This window comes from Pelodiscus sinensis, chromosome 16 (assembly GCF_052426305.1).
Source record: "Pelodiscus sinensis isolate ZL-2025 chromosome 16, ASM5242630v1, whole genome shotgun sequence".
Taxonomy (NCBI): Eukaryota; Metazoa; Chordata; order Testudines; family Trionychidae; genus Pelodiscus; species Pelodiscus sinensis.
Window position 1 is genome coordinate 39,099,657 of NC_143067.1, and position 19,694 is coordinate 39,119,350.

At 42.7% G+C, this 19,694-nt stretch overlaps 1 protein-coding gene across 4 annotated transcripts in view; it reads left to right on the plus strand.

The window, feature by feature from the left end:
* CTNNA1 (catenin alpha 1) overlaps nt 1–19,694 on the plus strand; it is a 152,998-nt gene that overhangs the window by 111,923 nt on the left and 21,381 nt on the right. For all 4 annotated transcript variants that reach the window (XM_075900135.2, XM_075900137.2, XM_075900136.2 and 1 more), the window contains 4 exons: nt 1,278–1,370; nt 12,374–12,530; nt 16,712–16,912; nt 18,453–18,604. In XM_075900135.2, the coding sequence (XP_075756250.1) occupies nt 1,278–1,370; nt 12,374–12,530; nt 16,712–16,912; nt 18,453–18,604 (603 nt within the window). The remainder of the gene's footprint in view (nt 1–1,277; nt 1,371–12,373; nt 12,531–16,711; nt 16,913–18,452; nt 18,605–19,694) is intronic.

Here is a 19,694-nt window from a genome sequence, read left to right on the forward strand (position 1 = left end):
GTAGTGTATTTCAATTAAATAGGTGTTTATAACTACCCCACATTTTCTCTAAAATTGTGTTTGGTTAGATATTTGCTACATCTGCTGGCTCTACTGAGCATAACAAAGTATCTCCTTTGAGATTCAGTCATTACTTTGGGCAGATGCCTTTTGCCATTTCTGGTAGGATGGTACATAGTGTTATCTTAGCTTCATTGCCTTTGTGCTAGGTTTACGTCTTTCTGTGTTCAAGTGTAACTGTATTGGATCTCAAAATAACAAACTTGTCATTTACCCATCAAATAAGAAACATTACTCAATTTCAGGTTTCCCCCCTTGGTTGCAGCTCCAATATGCAGAATATCTTCAGTTGCTTTAAAATCAATTCTGTGCTCCTCTGCTCCTACCCAAAGGTTTGGTTTCAAGATGGCCCAGTTAGAGAAACTGTCAGGGTTTAGGCTAAAAATGTGATCTACTGTTTTAGCATTGCAAGATTCCATGCAAATATTGGAATAGTAGGGGTGCTCTTGAACTCTATCTGCACCATAAATACTGTCTTGCATGGATCCTGTAACTCCCATCAGTGTTTTCTCTGCACCATGGCTGTGGGGGACTTTCTCCACATAATGCAGTTTTAAGAGCAGTCAAATTGTTAGTCTAAAGACCTGAGATGCTTCTTATGTGAAAACTTAGCTATTTTTGCCTAAGTAGTTAAGGTATTTTCCATGCAAGAGTACTCTTTTTAAAAAGTAGATGAAACTTCATTGGACTTCTGCAGTTATGTACTAAATATGTATGTTAGATCAGCAAATATTTTAGCTTTGTATACTCTAGGATCTTTATGTGGAGATCATGTAGTGATTGTTGAGGAAGAGGGCTTAGGGTACAGTAAAAAGCCCTACAAGGCTTCCCCCTCAAATGGTCAGTGATTTGTCCATCTCTACATTTTTAAAACAAAAGAGTTGGCTTACAGCTTTTTCATTATCATAGTTTATAAGTAGGAATGGGCATTTAACTGTGACTTCAAGTGTCACTAATGGTGCCCTTGTGGCAATCTCTCAATTGAGTAAATGGTAATAACAGCCTTTTTTTTTTATTTGAATGACTATTTTATGATCTGCTGGCTTGTGACGGAAAAAAAGTCGCTGGTGATTGCAAGTTTGTATTAGATTGTGTTGTAAGAATGAAGAGCATTTCTTGAAGGCTTCCTAATCACAAAACAAAGAGAGGTTGCAACTTTTTGCATGTTATAACAGACAAAAACTGCTTTTCTAAAAAGGTTTTCCTCTCCAATATAGGTTGCCAACTTGGCCTGTTCCATCTCAAACAATGAAGAAGGTGTGAAGCTAGTTCGCATGTCAGCAAGCCAGCTTGAAGCTCTCTGTCCTCAGGTAAGTTGCAAGCTCAAGTCCTTCAAGGTTGTACATGGGAAGAAGTGGAAGTGGACTGGGTATTTGAAGTAGAACATTTGGGATAGGAACTTCACTAAAAACATGCCATTTAGACGAGCTGATCTGCCTTCTACAACATCTACAAGTACATATGTCTCGTGGGTCACGTATTATGTCCAGACAAACTGCAAGACAGTAAATAGTGAGGATACACAGCATCTGTGCATGTTCATGTTGCAAAAGGATGTGGTATGAAGAAAGTACAATTGCATCTATTGGAAACGAGGAGGTTTAAGATTGTCCATAATGCTAAATGCTTTACTGCTTGGGCAAGATCATTTTAAAGCAACTTAGGGAAGGGGAAAAAATACTAGCTTAAAACCTTTCAAATAAGGTGATTTTAACCACAAGTTTGTTTCCCTTTTTTTACTGCAACCAAGAAAGCAATGAAGCTCTAGGCTGTCTTTCATCACCTGTCTATCATGAATACCTATGACTAGGTAGTATGCATGAGCTAAAGACATTCCTTGCCCACAATCACGATGGCTTAAAGGAAGGCCGGTGACACATTCAGAGATCTGAAGTAAACAGTAAGCCTTTGCAAGAGAATAAGCATGAATAGGAAATAAATATTTTAAAATTATCCTGTTCAGACTTCACCTTCTGTGACAAGGTGTCTGTCTACTTCAGATGTTTTTTTGTGTTTTTTACATAGGTTTCCTCTCTACTGTCCTCCCCATAGGAATTCAGGCCGCTGCTGCTCTGGGTTTCTTTAGTTTGTGTGAAATGAGTGAGAGTGAATGGGCTATGAATGGTAGTACTTACTTTTATCATTCTTGGAAAACTAGCGAAGTTTAGTAAAATAAGCAAATACATGGTCCTGATCAGTGTACAGACAGTTATGTCTTAGAAACAGATACCTTCTGGTGGGAGAATATAACAGGGTTATGTTGTTCCTTGTGAGACTGTTATTTAAGAACGGAAGAAGAGAAGAAAAACAGATTTCATCCAACACTAAAATTTACTTTGACCATTCTCACACATTTCCCTAATGGAGAATCATCAGTTTTGTTTCGTAATTAGTTATTTGTTAAAATGGGCAGACTAGGTCAGAGTTCTAGAACAGCTTCTAACTTTGTATCTCTAGTTGATGATAGATGCAACTAGACTAGGTAAAAATTCCTCTGTCTACATATTGTAAAATGTACTGAGCCAAAGAGCTCTGCATGTAATTTTTTGAGCCTGTTGTAGCAAACAGATAATGTCACTGTTACAGTGCTAGCTGCACTTCTGTCCCCTTACAGTTCTGAGACTGGGTTCAGATGGTAGACCTCATGCCTTTCACATGTGGTGCAGTGGAATTCTCCAGTTCTCCTACTCATAGACTAGACGCTGGGCGGCAATAGACCCTGCATATCTATTGCTTTTCCCTAGTGGGTTTGGCTGAATTCAGGACTGTTACCTTTGCAGGTCTGACCAGTGGGGTGCCATGATCAGACAGGCTTCTGAAAACCAAAGTTATTGTCCATTTTAAAATCCTTTTTCTCTAAATGCTTTCTTCCAACTCTTTACAATACTCTTGTGTGCATATATATCTGTGTTATCCAATGGCTTGCCTTCCCATGCTGGTAACCTAAGCAAGCCTAGCTACTTTGTACACCCGCACAGGTGCCTGCATATAAACCTGGTTCTCCAGAACAGCTACCCCCCTTGCTTTAGTTTCTTTTTAAAACCTGTGGCATTTGTGGGGGTGTGTTTTGGTTGGTTGTTTTTTTTTGTCTCTGCATTCTGGGGCCTTGGTCTGTCCTAGTGCTGTCTCTTAACCCTCAAACGTTTGCAAAAAAGTGGCTTATCTTGAGCCATTCTTTCCTTGTTGTTAGCCCCTGTTAAACTACACTGATATATTCATATTGAAGACAGCTTAAACAAGACCATTATAATCTTGCTTGGGAAAACTAGATTAAATGTATTCGATATCTCACGTGTATTAGAAACAGAGTTGATGACAAACCACAAATGCACATTTTTTGGCCTTGAAGTAGCTTTTGTGGAAGCCACAAACAATCTTTCAGCACGCAGTCCTGTTTCTCTCTCCTCCCTCCCAATTACAAAGCAGTTGTCAGGAAATTAATAGCAGCCTCGAGAGAGAGCACACTGCTATGCTGCATGTAAGGATGACCCAACTTGAAGATACCTTTAGAGTAATTGAGGAAGGTTGTTCTGAACTGTTGCATGGTGATGCTCTTAACAGTAGGTGCTATAATGGTCCTAAAACAAGAGCAGCAAAATGTCTCTTTGGATTACAGATCTTCTATTTTAATAGCATCCTCAGACAATGATAAGACTTATTCTTGGCCAGATAGCTTCTTACGCTCAGAACGTCCAACTAGCCCTCCAAATATCACTTTACAACATTATGTAAAGGGTGTAACTAAAAATCTAGTTTCTTTAGGAAAAGTTATGCTTCTGGATTCAGAATAATCAGATCAGTTTGCAGAACAGTTTATAAAATGTCATGCTCCATAAAGGATGGAGCAAATTCAATACTTTGATAGTTTAGGAAGAGTGAATTTTTAAAGGCAGAGCTATGACTGGAAGGCTGAAATCTGAGTATATAGTAAGCTTAAGGTATTTCCTGGCAACAGTAGTTTGGCAATGTAATGACCATTTTGAGCATCTGGAGTTGCTGTTTAAAAAGTTGCTTCTTGTAGAATTCCAGACGGATGCAGTCAGATTCATACGAACAATTGTTTAATCATAGTAGCTGTGTATTGATTAGTTGAAATGTGTCAGTCTCCTGCTACAGACTTGCCTTTCTAAATAAATTCAATAGATATGATGAAACAAAAGCCACAGAGTGCAAAGGGCACGCCCACCCTGTAGTATTTGATTGACAAACATGGCAAAATTGTGCACTCACTTACAGGGCATGCAGGAATGTCAGATGGGGCTCAGGCCAGATTCCACAGAAGACAGGAAGGGAGCACCACCCAACCCCACTCTGGCTCTCAGCCCTGGCTGCATCCCTGCCTCTGGTCTGTTGGCATGGACTGGTTCTGTTATGGATAAAGGGGAGTGAAGGGAATGTATGGGGACTGCTGGCGTAATGTATGGGGACAGAGGCTTTCAAGCCTGCAGTTTGGCTGCATTGAAAGCAAGAAGATAATTCACCTGGAAGCTTCTTTGCAGGAAGCTTTTTAGGCAGATTGGCAAAAATTGTCTTAATGACTTTTTAGTCATAGCTGTAGATTAACATGTTCTTTTCCAATGCATGAGTCTCCAGTTAGTTAATGCCTAATTGAAAGCCAGTTGAAAGTAGTTGCAATATTGAGAACTCTTTACTGGTTCAGGGAAAAATATTAGGAAAATCATACATTGGGTCAGCTGAAGTCCCCTGCTCTATACTCAAGTTTGCCAAAAATGTAATATAAATCTTTCATCTTTTACTCTGCATTAAAACTTAGCTGAGAGAGCTAATTTATATACAAAGAACGGAGCACTCCTTAGCACAAGAGGGTGGAAGGCCTGGTGAACAGTGTTACCTTTTTTTTGGAAAATTACCTTTTGAACTCTATTGAATATCCCATTTTGAGGATATTTGTTGCTGAAAGCCTTGTTAGTGTGAGCGTGATTCTGACTTCTCAAGATGACCATCACAAAACGTTCATATACTTTGCCACATTCAAACAAGTGTGTGTGTGTGTGTGTGTGTGTGTGTGTGTGTGTGTGTGTGTGTGTGAGATATCTATATCTAGATAGTGGAAATAGACACATTCGTGATAAGTGTATAGTTGGGGGAGGAACTGAAGCCTTAGTCACAGAAATTACATTTGGTTTTAGACGCAATATATATTATCTGCAGAATATTATAAATATTCCTGTGAATAATCAGTCCCAGTTAGAAAGTTGTGTTTCTATTTGAAATGAATGAGACCAAAATGAAGTATAAGAAATGACAACTTGCTGTAAAAATGGGTATATTTTAAATGTAGTTGATCTGGGGTAAATGAATGGAAAGCTTTTCTTAATTTTCATTGTGTACATGTTAAACTTCAGACCACAGAACTGCTGTGTATTCTAAAGATACTTCTTGTTTAAAGGTTATAAAATTTCAGTGAGTTAAGACTTTGCAGCAACAAGCAAAACATTTACACTTCCTGTAGAACTAATCTCCAGGCGAGAAATGATAGGAGGGTTCCTGGATAAGGGCTGAATCAGCAGAACTCCAGTACGTAAACATTTAAAAACTTAGAATTTGAGGTACAGAGAATGTATTTTGTAGTGTCAATAACTAACCCCACATATTCTGGGATTAATGTCCTGTGCTTTCTCCGAGCATTGAAATGGTTTCAAGCTTACTATTAGACAGAATGGCAAGCACATCCTCACACAACCGTTGCCTTGCTGATTTGAAGTTCAAAAGTCATTTTAGCTTGTTGATTTTAGTGACTTTACTCTTAAACAGTTGTACTAATCCTTGGGTTGATAAACCTCCTAATTCTTTCACTCCCCCATATCTTTGCAAGTTCTTCCACCCCCTCTCTATTGATATTGATATTGCTAGCTTTCCTGTGACCTAATAAGTGTCCAGAATAGGGATGTGAAGGACTAATCAACAGGGTAGTCGACCAGTTCTCCTCCCGCCCCCCTTGCTATCAGAGGCAGCAAGGGGGGGGAAGATAAGCTGACCTGGAGTCAGTGAGGGAGTCAATTAGTCAGATGTTTAACATCCTTTGTAGAGAAAGCTAATAGGGGAACTTTACCTTGCATGGCTCTTGAAACAAAGAATTTTAGTGCTACTTGGCAGTATTCTGATGGGATGCTTTCACTTAGCAGCTGAACATTGACTGCTATTGCTTCACTTATGTTTGGAAAAAGACTTGAATAGACCCAAGTAAAGCTCAGCTGCAAACTGTTGTGTTGGCTTTTCACAAGCCAACTCCACAGGGAAGTCTTAGAACATGGGTTGCCCCCCTGGGGGGTATGAAGAAATTCCAGGGGTATGTGGTGACTTAGCCTCCACCCCTCCTCCCCCTGGTCAATTCCCTCTCCCCAAGTTTTGCTGCTATTTTTGTCCATCTTTCTCCCCCCCCCCCCTTTTTTTTGCTTAAGTTTTGCTGCTATTTTGGGGGGGACGACAAGGATTTCTCAATCAAAAAAGGGGCATGATGCTGAAAAGTTTGGGAACCACTGCCTTAGAACTTAACTTCATTTACAAGTTTGATTCCTGTATCAGGAGTCTGAATAAAGACATTGGCTGGATGACCCACTACATTTCACAGGAAAAAACCAAACAATCTGTACTTAAGAACAATCAATACCTTCTCTATCAACTTCATGTAACACAGACACTCTGATTTACTATTTCTTCCCCCTCCCCTTTCTTCTCTTCTCTTTTCCCTCCCTCTCATCACGTATAGATTTAGAAACTGGATCTTTAATAGCTACATTTGTCTGAAGAAGTAGGTTGTGCCCATGAAAGCTCATGATACCATCTACTTGTTTTGTTAGTCTGTAACTAGAAAAACTTAAACAATGAACAGTCTTGAGCACCTTAGATACTAACTTGGCTACCCCTCTGAAACTTGTTAGCTGAATGTTAATCATGTGAATTGAAATTTTATAAAACAAGTGTCTGGCTATATTTTCCCCAGGTTGTCAGTTTTTGCCAGCAGAAAGCCTGCTGGAGGAAGCCCGTGGCCAGAAAATTCACTAGGAATGGAAAACACTTGTGATCACCCCTGCTGAGTTATTTGACACTGGGTAGAGAGGTGTCAGGAGCTCATTCTGCAAATTTCCTTACAGCCTCTGTAGGCAGGGATCTCAAGGAGCCCTGGTGGCATTAAAACTTCCCTAGTTCTGGGGAAACCCTGCGAGGACAGGAAACGACATCATCTGTCCCTCTGTGGGGGCAGTGTCAGTCCTGCATTAGTGCAAAGGGGCCTGCCTGGCCTAATTTGCACCTCCTTGTACAGAGTTGAACGAATCCGGCCGAGAACTAATTCCTGAGTAAAGTGATGCTTTAAAGTAAATTGGCCCTTTTATCATGTTAAAAACATCTTGTTTTTAATAACTGTTCCACATCCTTACATTCATATTTCTGAAATACTTGAAAAGCAACTAATTGCTTATAGATCTCTGATGGAACAGATGGTAACATATGCTGATCGCACCCACTGACACAGCATATAAAGAATATTGGTGTGAAAAATCCCATGCAGAAGCTGGCAAACCCTAAACAGCTTTAAAACTGCAATGGTTTTCAAAATCACATGCACCCTGCTGCAGGTTTTTCAGCTGTCCCTCTGCCCATGGTGGTATCTCCAGTCCATTGATGGCCCCTTCTGGGGAAGGAGGCTTCCACTACACTGTCAGACGTTGTACCCAAGCGACACCTGCTCTTTTCTCCTTCCCTTTGCAAGACTATTTCATCTCCTCAAAAGGCAGCAGCCAGATGCCTCACCTACCCATTCAAATGCCTAATTCAGGAGTCTTGGAGTATTTTATTGATACTTCTGTAGAAATAGAGATGGTAAAGTAAAAGCTCAATATAAAAATAAGTCTACCATGATGCTAACTAAACTGATAACATAGCATTTGATTAATTTGGGTGCAAAATGCACAAGTCGCTGAGGACCGATTTCAGCGGGGTAGCTGTATTAGTATGTTTCAGTGAAAACAACAAGGAGTCCTCTGGTGCTTGACAAAAGGTTCTCCAGCCCACAAAAGTTTATGCCCAAATAAATGTGTTAGCCTTTAAGGTGCCACAGGACTCCTTGTTTCTACTATCAGGTTCTTTGACTCAGAATCTCCTTGAAATTTGTTAAAGGAAATTGTTGCATATCTAGAGACCTAAAGACCTGATAGCCCAGGTGGAATTTGTGCCCACAGGTTGGCAGCCACGTCGTGGGTGGAGATGGAATGTGCTTCAGTAAAAGACAATTGTTGGGTCCTGCATTAATGTTTGCCAAACCTTACAAGCTGCATTCCAGCTGAGAGAGTCATTGGCACAGAGCTTTTTCCTGGCGAGGCTTCCCCTGAAGCTCACATTAGTCCTGGAGTCAGCCTTTCAGTTTTCTTTGGGTGTTTTCCCTTTAATCTCAGACGCTGCTGGCTACTTTCCAAGGACAAGGCTTCATAGCCGTACCTGCTTGTAGGAAAGAGAATCTTACTCATCAACTTTTGAGGCCCCTTCACTGACTCCGCCCTTCTTTTTTGTGGGGCGTAGGTGGAAAACCAAAATTCATTATGCTTCCAGTAGGACTCGCTGCCCCTTCTGAAGGGTATTGGTAGAGTTCATTCTTCGTGTTCAATTCTGTCAGTGCTAATATGTTAGGAATTGTAGCTTTTGAGCAAATGCTTTATCGAGGGGGCCATAGAGTCTGCTCTGACTATAATCACCTCAGTCGTTGCAGGGAAAGGTAATTGATCAGGCTGCAAGGTTTGGTGGTGATCCTTTTTTCCAAGAAAAAAATGCCAAGATCGTTTCCTTTTTCAGAGCCTACATTGTACAGCTACAAGCAGCATGTATGTCCCTGGCATTCATGTTGCCAGGCTTGGATACTCCCTGAAGTATGTTTTCATGTTAGCAATTGCAAAGGAAGGTAGGAGAGAGATTCGAGATTCCATGCCTCTTCACTACTAGCCTCTGTTTTGGTAGTCATGGTTACCAGAAAAATACAGGCTGAGAACACCCTTCTGAAGGCTTGTCCCTTTTATCCTTCCCTTCTAGGGCTCTCATTATTGAGATTCATGTCTGGAGAGTTGTGGGTGTCTAGACCCTGCTCTCTTGACTGACAGGCTCAAAATGCATTAAATAAACAGGGGCAGGAAGGGAAGGGGGAGAAAACAGGTCCAGTAGTTCTTGTATACACCGTGAGTATCAGCTTGGAGAGAGAGGGTCTGCTTCCATCCTCTCCGCTAGGATGACACACAACTGACGCTTAACCTTGACTGAGCACAGGTAAACTAAGCATAGGACATACTACCCTGGCATCTTTCTCTTGCACGGTCAGTGCAACGCTGGCTGCGATGATCTGTAATGTGGTCCATACAGTGACACGCGTAAGGTGAATTATAACTGTTCCTTTGACAGACAATTGCTGAATGTTTGAAGGTTAGAAAATGAATGTAGGAACCCCAGTATCTTTGAAATTATTTTCTTGGGCAGTGGGAAGCTTCCTTCAAAAACGTTGAAGGTGCTAGAAATGCGTGCTCAGAACAGGTTAGTAAATGAGCATATTCAGCACTCTCAACATTATAAATTAGCCTTTGTTGTTTTTCCTGGTGGGGGGGGGGGGGAAGGAGGTGAAATTTGTGCTTGTGAAAGCACGAGACTGAGCACACAGCAGGGTGCAGTCCCTTCGGTGCTCTTTTCAGCCCTTCATCTGTGCTGGGCGGCTTGGTTCTCCGGCTAAATTGTCATTATTTGTCTACATTACAGAACCTATCAAGCTCATTTTCACTTGACTTAAATCAGGATTTCAGCCCAAATCCCCAGAGGTGAAAATGTAACATAACATACTGGTGTCCCCCGCCCAGTATAACTTCTCTGCATTTTCCCCCAGTCATTGCTAATTTCTAGGATCCCTTGAGTAAATCACATTGCTTCTCCTGTCTGATTCATTCTGTGCCATTATGGCATGTTTAACATTGCCATCACTCTACATTTAGTGAGCTATACTGAAAGAATGGGTTGTGACACTTCTGAATGAATCAGGTGGAAAAAATGGATTTTCGAAAAGCCAGCACATCTGTTGCTTACTCTGTTTTGCTCACAGCTTTGGGGAATGATATGCAGCTTTTAAACTTTACATTCGTTCACTCCACATCTTGTGTTTGAAACAAAACTCAGTATTGTGTTTGCTCGTGGCGGTGGGTGTTTATGCCATAAGGGACCAGTAGGTCTAGTCGGGCCTCTGGGATCACAAGACACCACCACCCAGTAGTCACACACACGAAAGCAAGCAACTGATGTGAAACCAAAACACCAAAGCTCTCAGGACACTAGACTCTTCTGTGTTTTAGGTAGAGAAAGGGGCCAGGGGTGGGCCAAGTTGTGTCACTGCGCCTGGCTCCAGCAGTGGCAGGAAAACGGTTAGACACTCAGCTAATCCTGGCAAGTGACACACACACACCTGCTGTAGACTAGAGGAAGGCTCCCTCTGCCCCCCCCCCAAATTCACTGCCAATAAGACTTGGGGGTATCCTTCCTGACCTCACAAACAGTGATCAGTTGGACCCAGAGGTACGTGAGCAAGAACCAGCTAGCCAAGCGCCTGTTCTCAAAGCCAGTTTGGCCCCACAACTCATGTTAGAAGGCTGCTCCTATTTCCAACCTGAACATGTTCATGGGCATTTTGTATCCATTTGTTTTTATGCCACCTTTGCCACGTAGCTTAAATAGCTCTTTCACCATCCCTGGACTTGCCCCTGGAGAGCAAGCGTATCCCCTCAGCCTCTTTTTGCCAGACTAAATAAGCCAAGATCTTTCAGCTTCCTCTCAAGACAGAGCCTCAATTCCTCTGATCATCTCAGTAGCTTTTGTTTGCACCTAATCAGTTTAAATTTGTTTTTCTTGAACATGGGTGACCAGAGTTGTGCACAGTATTCCACATAAGGTCTTAGGACTGCATTGTCCAGTGGCATTAATGCTTCTTCAGCTGTATTGGAAATGGGTCGCTAATACATCCTAGCATCCTGCCTGGATCCTAGTGCGGGTTAACGTCCCTGTTGTGTGGGGTGCCCTGTTTTCTGTAGGCTGGTGATGGAGATAGTGGGGGAATGATGGAGAAAGGGATGGAGCAGGGGCGATGGAGGTGGGCGTAGGGAAGGAAAGGGGATAAGAGTGTGTGGGGTGGCAAGCTGGAGTGTGGTATCCCATCAGCAGCATCTGGGGGACTCTCCTGTTAAGCAGGCCCGTTGGACCCCCTCAAATCACTGAGTCCCAACTAACAGCACCTGGATACCCCCCCAACCTAACCCTTGTTCTGCCAGCACCCAGACCCACCTCTGCTTAAAGCCCCACATGACCTACTGCTGAGCTCCAGCTGCCTTCACCTGGACCCCTTTGCAGAGTCCTATTGCCCCTGCACCAGGAAACTCCAGTGAGCCCCTTTCCATCCAGATCTGTCTGAGCTGCCTGCACCCGGATTGCCCCTCCTCCCCCAGAACTCTCCTTCCCCACTAAGCCACCCCATGCTTGGATCCTGCTGGGCTGAGCCTACCTGCCCACACCTGGTGCTCCTGGCACAGAGGGGCAGGGCTCCGGAGACTTTCTGGGGCAGGCCTGGCCATTGTCAGGTCAGGTGCAGCTTCTCCACTGAGTCACTGTCCTGGGGAGTAGGGGGCAGCAGGATGACCTTCTCCCTCTGCAGCTATTGTCCTGTGCTCCCCACTGCTGTGGTGGATCCTCCACATTGTATTTATTGGAAAATGTTGCAGTATTTTAAATACTGTGCTCAGAATTATTTTTGGTATGGAATTCCTGCAGGAGTATGGTGTGAATAAACCATCTAGCGTCAGCTTTCAGTGAGTGTGTACACCTGTACAATTATAGCTCATGATATAGGTGTTGTTCATGCTAAAATTCGACACTTTACACCTGAGTCTGAACAAAGGATCTAGTTATCTTACCCATTACAAAGATAGCTTCCCCAGTTATCACCTCTAATATCATTAGCTCAGACATTTACCTTCGCCCCCATCCCCCTTCTGTTCTAAAATTTGATTTGTCCTTTTCATATGTGTTCATTTTTTAAATTGTATCCTTTGGTATATATGGTTGTGACAATTTTCTTCCACTACTTGATCTGAGGAAGCGGGTCTGGCCCACGAAAGCTCATCATCTAATAAACCATCTTGTTAGTCTTTAAAGTGCTACATAGTCCTGTATGATATAGATGGAAATGGTTGGATTTTAAATTTGAACAGATAGTTAAGTGCTATTTTATTAGCCCTCTCTGACTATCGGATTGACTGAAGGAACGTAACACATTTTGCAGGTTATCAATGCTGCATTGGCTCTGGCTGCCAAACCACAAAGTAAACTAGCGCAAGAAAACATGGATCTCTTCAAAGAACAATGGGAAAAGCAAGTGCGTGTACTGACGGATGCTGTAGATGACATCACTTCCATTGATGACTTCCTGGCTGTTTCAGGTAACACAGTGTCCTACGTGCAAAGATGCAATCCGCACCAGGGGTTGTCCAAGGAAATCAATTGTTCCTATTTTCCAGAGATTATTTTAGCCACCTTTTTGGAAAACAGTAGTCACAGAGCAGCTGTGAAATGCCTAAGCAACTAAGCATGAAAGTTGAGTGATGTATGGTGTGAAAATGTGAAGTGTGAGCTATTGATGCAACTAGAACAGGGCATGGTTGTTTGATTTCACTGGATCCCGTATCATATGTAAATGTATCTTGTCCTGTATATCATTTGGCAGACATAGCAATGTTGTTTCATGATTCATGTGTGTCCTATGTTTACGGTGTTTGATAAATGAAATGCATTTGTTTCAAAGAAATCTTTATTCTATCAGATGATAAAAGCTACGGTCACTGTGATGCTGCTAAGTGCAGCACATGAACCAATCAGTAACCCCCTAGCAATACAGCCACTTCACTCGCATGCATGGCAACGAGTTTCACTAACTTTCAGCATCAAATTGCTCCCTCAAGACCTCCCTGATTCTTGCAGCCCCATGCTGTGCTGCTCTAGTAGCCCTGGTCTCAGGCCTCCAAGCGCTACGGCTCAGCAATCCAGCCCAGAGCGAAGTTCCCTTCACAGATATGGGCAGCACTGCACGCTTCGATAATCATATGGATGTTATTGGCCAGGTCCAGCTTCCCATACAGACATCACCAGCAGGCTATCAAACGGCTGACAGCACCCTCTGCAGTCATTCTGCATCTGTTCAGCCTGTTCTTGACCTCCTCCTTGGTGCTATCAAGGCTTCCTGGGTATAGTTTCATGAGCCACCACGTTAAGGGATAGGAGGCGTCTTCAGGATCACAATGGGCATCCCATTCTCTCACCACCAAGTCGTATTCTGGTTTGGGGGAAAAAGTCTCCACTTGTAGCTTCATGAACAGGCCAGTGTTGCAAAAGACGTGTGCGTCCTGCTCCTTTCTGGACCAGCCTCCTTTAATGTCTGTGGAACACCCATGGTGATCCACAAGCGCTTGCACGACTATGGAGAAATACCCCTTGTGGGTAATGTACTCAAAGGCTAGATGGTCTGGAGCCAGAATTGGAATGTGAGCCATCTCTTGCCCACCATAGTGCAAAGCCATCCACAATTTCATGCTCGTAACCCTGAGTCAAGGTCTTTTGGAGCAGAATGCTTTTGATGGCCTTGCAGGCTTCCATCAGCACGAGTCCAGCGGTCAGCTTTCCCGCTCCAAACTGACTGGCGACTGAGCGACAGCTGTCTGGAGTAGCCAGCTTCCACAGTGTGATCACCACACGCTTCTCCACGGACAGGGCAGCTCTGTTGTGTGTCTGCATGGCAGGGTGGAACTGAGCTCAGCACACAGTCCCATGAAGGTGGATTTCCTCATCCTAAAGTTCTGCAGACACGGCTCATCGTCCCAGGATTGTATGATGATGTGATCCCACCATTCGGTGTTTATTTCCTGAGCCCAAAGCAGCATTCCACTGAATGCCATACGAAATCTTGTGTCGTATGAATACTGCAGAGACTCCTGCTCATTGCTTTGCAGCTTCAGGAATAGCTCGACCGCTGTTTGTGATGCATCAATGAGATCCATCAGCATTTTCGTGAACAGCTATGAATCTGTTCCCACAGACTGAGGAGATGGAGCATGCAGCTCCAAAAGTGGACGGAAGCGCAAGGAGTTGCTGGGTTGTGAAGTGTTACACCACAGGGTGTTGAGACAGGACTCAGGATGCCCTGTGCTTCCTCATTAACCTCTATGACGAAAGAGGTGCTTTCAGGGTAGCACCAGACTGAAAGGCACTGCAAGTAATGCGAAGGTGGCCATGCTAATGCTCTTGCAGCTGATGGTGCAGAGACCCAATAGGGTTTTCACTGCTGCGCTCCATGGGCAGCGCTGCAAATGCTGGTGTAGACAGGGCCTAAGAATGAAAAGAATCTTCCTCAGGAGCAGTGACTGTCTGAGCAACGTGAAAAGATTCTCAGATAAGCACTTGGCATAGAATGTCTTTGAAACACTGGAACTCGAGGGTATTTGAGATGGTTGAGAGTGTTCCGCAACTAGGACTTTGTATTTGTTTTAAGGAGATAGGTATGAATTGGCACAAAGTGATAACTTTAAATTTGATTTTTATTTTGACAAACTTTTTCCATATAAAAGCACCTTACTTTATCTATTTACGCTTTGTAGTTTACATACTAGCTAGTATTTTAAGCCTATTTGGTTAAATCTGTGATGGGTATAGGTCATTAAATCATTACAAGAAGTATTTGGGTAGCAGACATGAATGAATGTAAAAGGACTTCTATACAATGTATTTAGCAGGGTTGTTAATTGTTCTGCTCCCTGTGCAGCTGGCATACTAAATAGGAGTCTGACAAGTGTTAATTTCAGGTATCAAAAGTCTGGAGAACAGAAACAAGTGGGTATTTAACTCACAAATAATCCCAAGTACTTTTATTTGCAGACAACTAATTTTGTTACAACTGTGCTCTGTGCTTATCCAGCTGACGAATAAGTGACAGCTAAGATTATCCTGGCGATCACACACTGGCTGTTGTCTGGGAACATTCTCTGCACAGGGTTCCACTGGACCTTGCATTTCGGGAACTCTTGTAAAAATGGTCACACAAGAATGAAATCACCAAGCCCCAACCAGCCACATCTGGCCTCCCTCCCATGTCCTCCTCACCCAGATCCCCTGCTGAGCCCCATTGCCCCAGCACCTGGATCTCCCAAATGAACTGCTGCATCCAGATCCCTTGCTGAGGGGGACACACCCAGATTGCCCCAGGCTTGGGTACCACTGTGCCTGCCTGCCTGCCCACATCTCGCATAAAGGGGCAGAGCAACAGTGCTTGTGCTGGGTTAGGGTCAGGTGCAGCCGCATTGCTGAGTTCCTAACAGGCGAAGGAGGAGGCTACTGGGTTATCACCCACCTCCATTTTGCCAGTGGATTGTGTGTCCCACTGCCATATTGGAGCCTCCCCATTTATTGACAATTTTTTTAGCCTTTTGCAAAATTTTTAATATTGCATGCGGAATTTGTATTTTTTGGGCACAGAATTCCCTCAGGAGTAATAACTGCATGTTCCACTATAGTTTTTTCTTTGAGCATTTTGTAACTTATTTGCAAAAGCTGTCTCTCATTGCTAAAGTAATTATAAAAATCACAGAACAGGAATACTTATTCTCACACTTGTACGAGAATATCTACGTAGAACCATGGTTTCAAATGCCTCAGGAATGGAGGCTGTTTGTAAACCTGAACATTAGCTTAATTATAACTTTGAAACTTTTACTGTGCCAAAAAAAACAACTTTTAACCATTTTAATTTAAATGAAGCCCACAGAGAGCCTATGTCCTTACCTTATCAAATCTATCTTGAAATGTTCCTTTTAGTTTACGTTTAACACACTACTGTCTTTGCTCTTTTTTGTCACTGTTGCTGCCTGATTGTTTATTTCTGGTTCCAAATCAGGCTTGTGGTTAGCTAGTCAGTTGTAACGCTGGTGTTCATAATTCTTAGGTTTTAGTTTAAAGAATAAAGGAACCTAAAAGAGATCTTCCAGATAGTGTTTCATTTTAATGTATGATGTCAAAATACAGTGAGGATTTACCATTTTATGTTCTTGCATAGTAAAATGGTCATGTGTTTTTTGTAGACTTGTGTAGCAGGATTGTCTAAAGCTTCTAGAAACACCTCCTCCTGTTCAGAAATGTTGATACATTTCAATATATTATAAGGGTTGGATGAGTTGGCGGCCAGGTGGCTCATTATCCCCTCCACCTCAAGAGAAGTAGAAAAGGTGTAAATTAGTGTGCAGTCCAGAGGAAGGAATCCCAAGGTAGACAAGGCTGGGTAGAGAATAGCTGAGCTCTAGACACAAGCTATAGGATGGGGATAAACTTGGACTCCGCATAGTAAAATGGATTGGGATTTTGACAGCCAGTTTAGAGACCCATCTAGCCACTGATTGCAACAAACATAATTCAAATATTAAAGAATCAAAATGTGATTGGAGCTGCTTATAAAGAAAAGGTATTGAAGCTTCATTTGCTAAAAACCTGCAGTTTTGGGATGGGAAGAAATACATACATACATACATACAGTAAAGAAAGGAAAATGTTAGTGTCTAAATACTTCTTCTTTTGCCACCAGAGAATCATATTTTAGAAGACGTAAACAAATGTGTAATTGCTCTCCAAGAAAAAGATGTTGATGGTTTAGACCGAACAGCTGGTGCAATCCGTGGTCGGGCAGCTAGAGTCATTCATGTTGTCACTTCTGAAATGGATAACTATGAACCTGGAGTCTACACCGAAAAGGTGCTGGAAGCAACAAAGTTGTTGTCCAATACAGGTAGGAATAAACACAGTGCTCAGTACTGGTGTATGGCTTCAAACGGCATGTAAACACAATGGCAAATGGATGCAAGCATATTAGTGCAATTTATGCAAATGTAGTGCAACTTATTAGAACAATTATTCAGTTTTTAAAAAAATCTGTTCAGAATTTCTTTTGAAAGTCAATGGGAGCTCTGCAAAGAGGCTGCAGAATCAGGATTTGATTTTGGTTGAATGTTATGGCTTAACCCAGTCAAAAGTTAGAAGTTGGATCTCTCTTGTCCGGCACTCTTACGACTGACTAGTCCTGAACGAGGGATTTGGCCAGACAAGGGAAGGTCAGCTCCAGCCCCTATGCTGTTGAACTCGGGGCTCTCCTGGGGTCCATCAGCAGTCCCCACTGTGGGGTCCCCACCTGACTCCACTGCTGGCTAATCTAGCTCTTTAGAGGCCCTGGGACCAGGTTGGACCCTGTGGCTCCTGCACTTCCTGGTCCAGGGGCTCACTGGTCCAGCAACTTTGGACCACGGATGTTGCCACACCAGTGAGTCCTGACCAGAGAGGTTTAACCTGTACTTCATGATGAACATGTGTTTTACAGATCACTCACCTCTACCCCTTGGCTGAAAATAATTCATATTTCTTAAGAGGTCTGGGGATCAAGTCCAACCAATGAGCAAAGATTTTAAAAAGCGCCTTACTTTTATTGCTACCCCAAGACTATTTGTACCACTTTGGCCAGTTGCTAGCACTTGCTTACCAATTTGGTCTAAAGATAGATTAGAGGGGTTTGGCTCTGGAAAGCAATCATCGAAGAATTTTTGTAACTCAATACAGAAAATCCTGGTCAGTGTTGAATTCTGCCTGTTCAGTCTTGTCTTAAAGTTGAGAACTTGCTTCCAGTGCTGGGGGGAGCCAGCTTAAAAGCCAGTTCTGCCAGCACAATCTATGTTGCGTGGAAGGGAGGGGGCGGGGCAAGGCAGGCAAAGCCGCAGCAGTCCTGGAGCTGGCACAAGCTGGAACTGCTCAGTCCCAGCTTGCCCCACCCCAGGAACTAACCTTGCTGTGGCTCTCCACTTCAAACATAGTAAGAGTCTGGCAGTGCTTGCTACATTTAAAATGCAGAGCTGCAGCAGTGGTGCAGAGCACCTCCTCTCCTCCCTCCCCGACTATTCAGGTAGTCAATGGAAATTCCATTAACGTCTCGATTAATTAACTGTTACTTATCATCCCCTACCCAGTTATAGTACTGTAAATCTCTTGGCTCTCTCCCATCGGCCTCTGCCATACAGATGTGCCGCATATTTGAAACAAAAAATGTGGTGACGACAACCAAACTGTAATTAATATTACAATAAAACCTTAGCTATTGTTCTAATGTTTGTTTTCCTCACTGCAGTAACCATCGGTTTTAAAATTAATTGAAGCTGCTGCATAATTTCTAGTCTGTCCACCTGAACACAGAACTTCTCTCCTTCCGATAGAGGATGGGGTGGTGTGGAGGAATGGGGGCACCACTGCCAAATGTGCTTGACATGCTTGTTTTGTCAATTCAGTTATGCCCCGTTTTACTGAGCAAGTGGAAGCTGCCGTGGAAGCCCTTAGTTCCGATCCTGCCCAGCCAATGGATGAAAACGAGTTTATTGATGCTTCACGATTGGTGTATGATGGAATTCGGGATATCAGAAAAGCTGTATTAATGATCAGGGTGAGTGACTTTGTATTTCACTTATTTGAACAGCATTCTCTCATTTACTTTATACAGCATTTATTGACCTAAAAAATATATCCTTCCTACACAGCATGGTCAGTATAGTGTTTTACTGGGAACTTATTCAAATTGTGACTCTAAAGGCTCTTAATCGCTTTATAGAGGACTTTAAAATGTCAACTGTATGTTTTATCCTCACCAAATAGATCTGAACCTTCCTGAGTTATTAAAGCTGGAGTGCTAAACATCCTTAATAATGCATCTATACACATGCTAAAAATGGTGATCCTTGATTTAGACAATAGAATAACTTTTGCTATGTTCGACTTCTTTATTTATTTAAGGCAGTGTCCTCCAATTCCACTTTTCCAATCTTAAGTCAACTTTTTACAAAAAAAATCATAGCAGTTACTTGAAGATGAAGTTAAATGATCTGCATATTGTAACTTCTCTCGTTCTTCGCTTACCTGAGAGAGTAGGCAGCATAGATAAATGGGGGCTAACTTTGAAGAATTTTGTTTCTTTTTCTGTGTCTGCAATTGGAAAATGCAGTTGAACATGGCCATCTTCCTACCTGATAAGGAGGCAGAGTCATCTAAGTGATATTACTTGAAGGTGCAAAAGGGTACCTGCAGTAATTTGCAGGTACAAAAAGGGAGCATCAGGCTTACATGTAGGCTCACTCTTCAGACCTTAATGTGAGCCGGGGTTTAGTGGTGATAAAATGGATATAGCGTTTTCTATCTTGCTGTCCTCCCAATGCCTCAACAGCGAATGTCTTTGTACCCAAGACAAGTTGCAAAGTTGGAAATTATTCTTTCCTGTAGTGGTTTCACGTTGTCCACTAGTTCCAAATGTTTTGATGGTGAGTAAATCACCATCATTCATTGCATAACAACCATCATGGTGCTCACTTAGGTTTTAATTTAAGGGAGGGCAGAGGAAAAAATGAGAAATGATTTCAGGCAGCAGTTTGAGGAACTTGATATATATCCCTTTTCCATGAAGCACCATTATTAGCTGGGGTACTGTTTCCCTGATATGGTGCACACGACTTTTGTTCTCCCCTCTTCTATGAGTCTTGTTG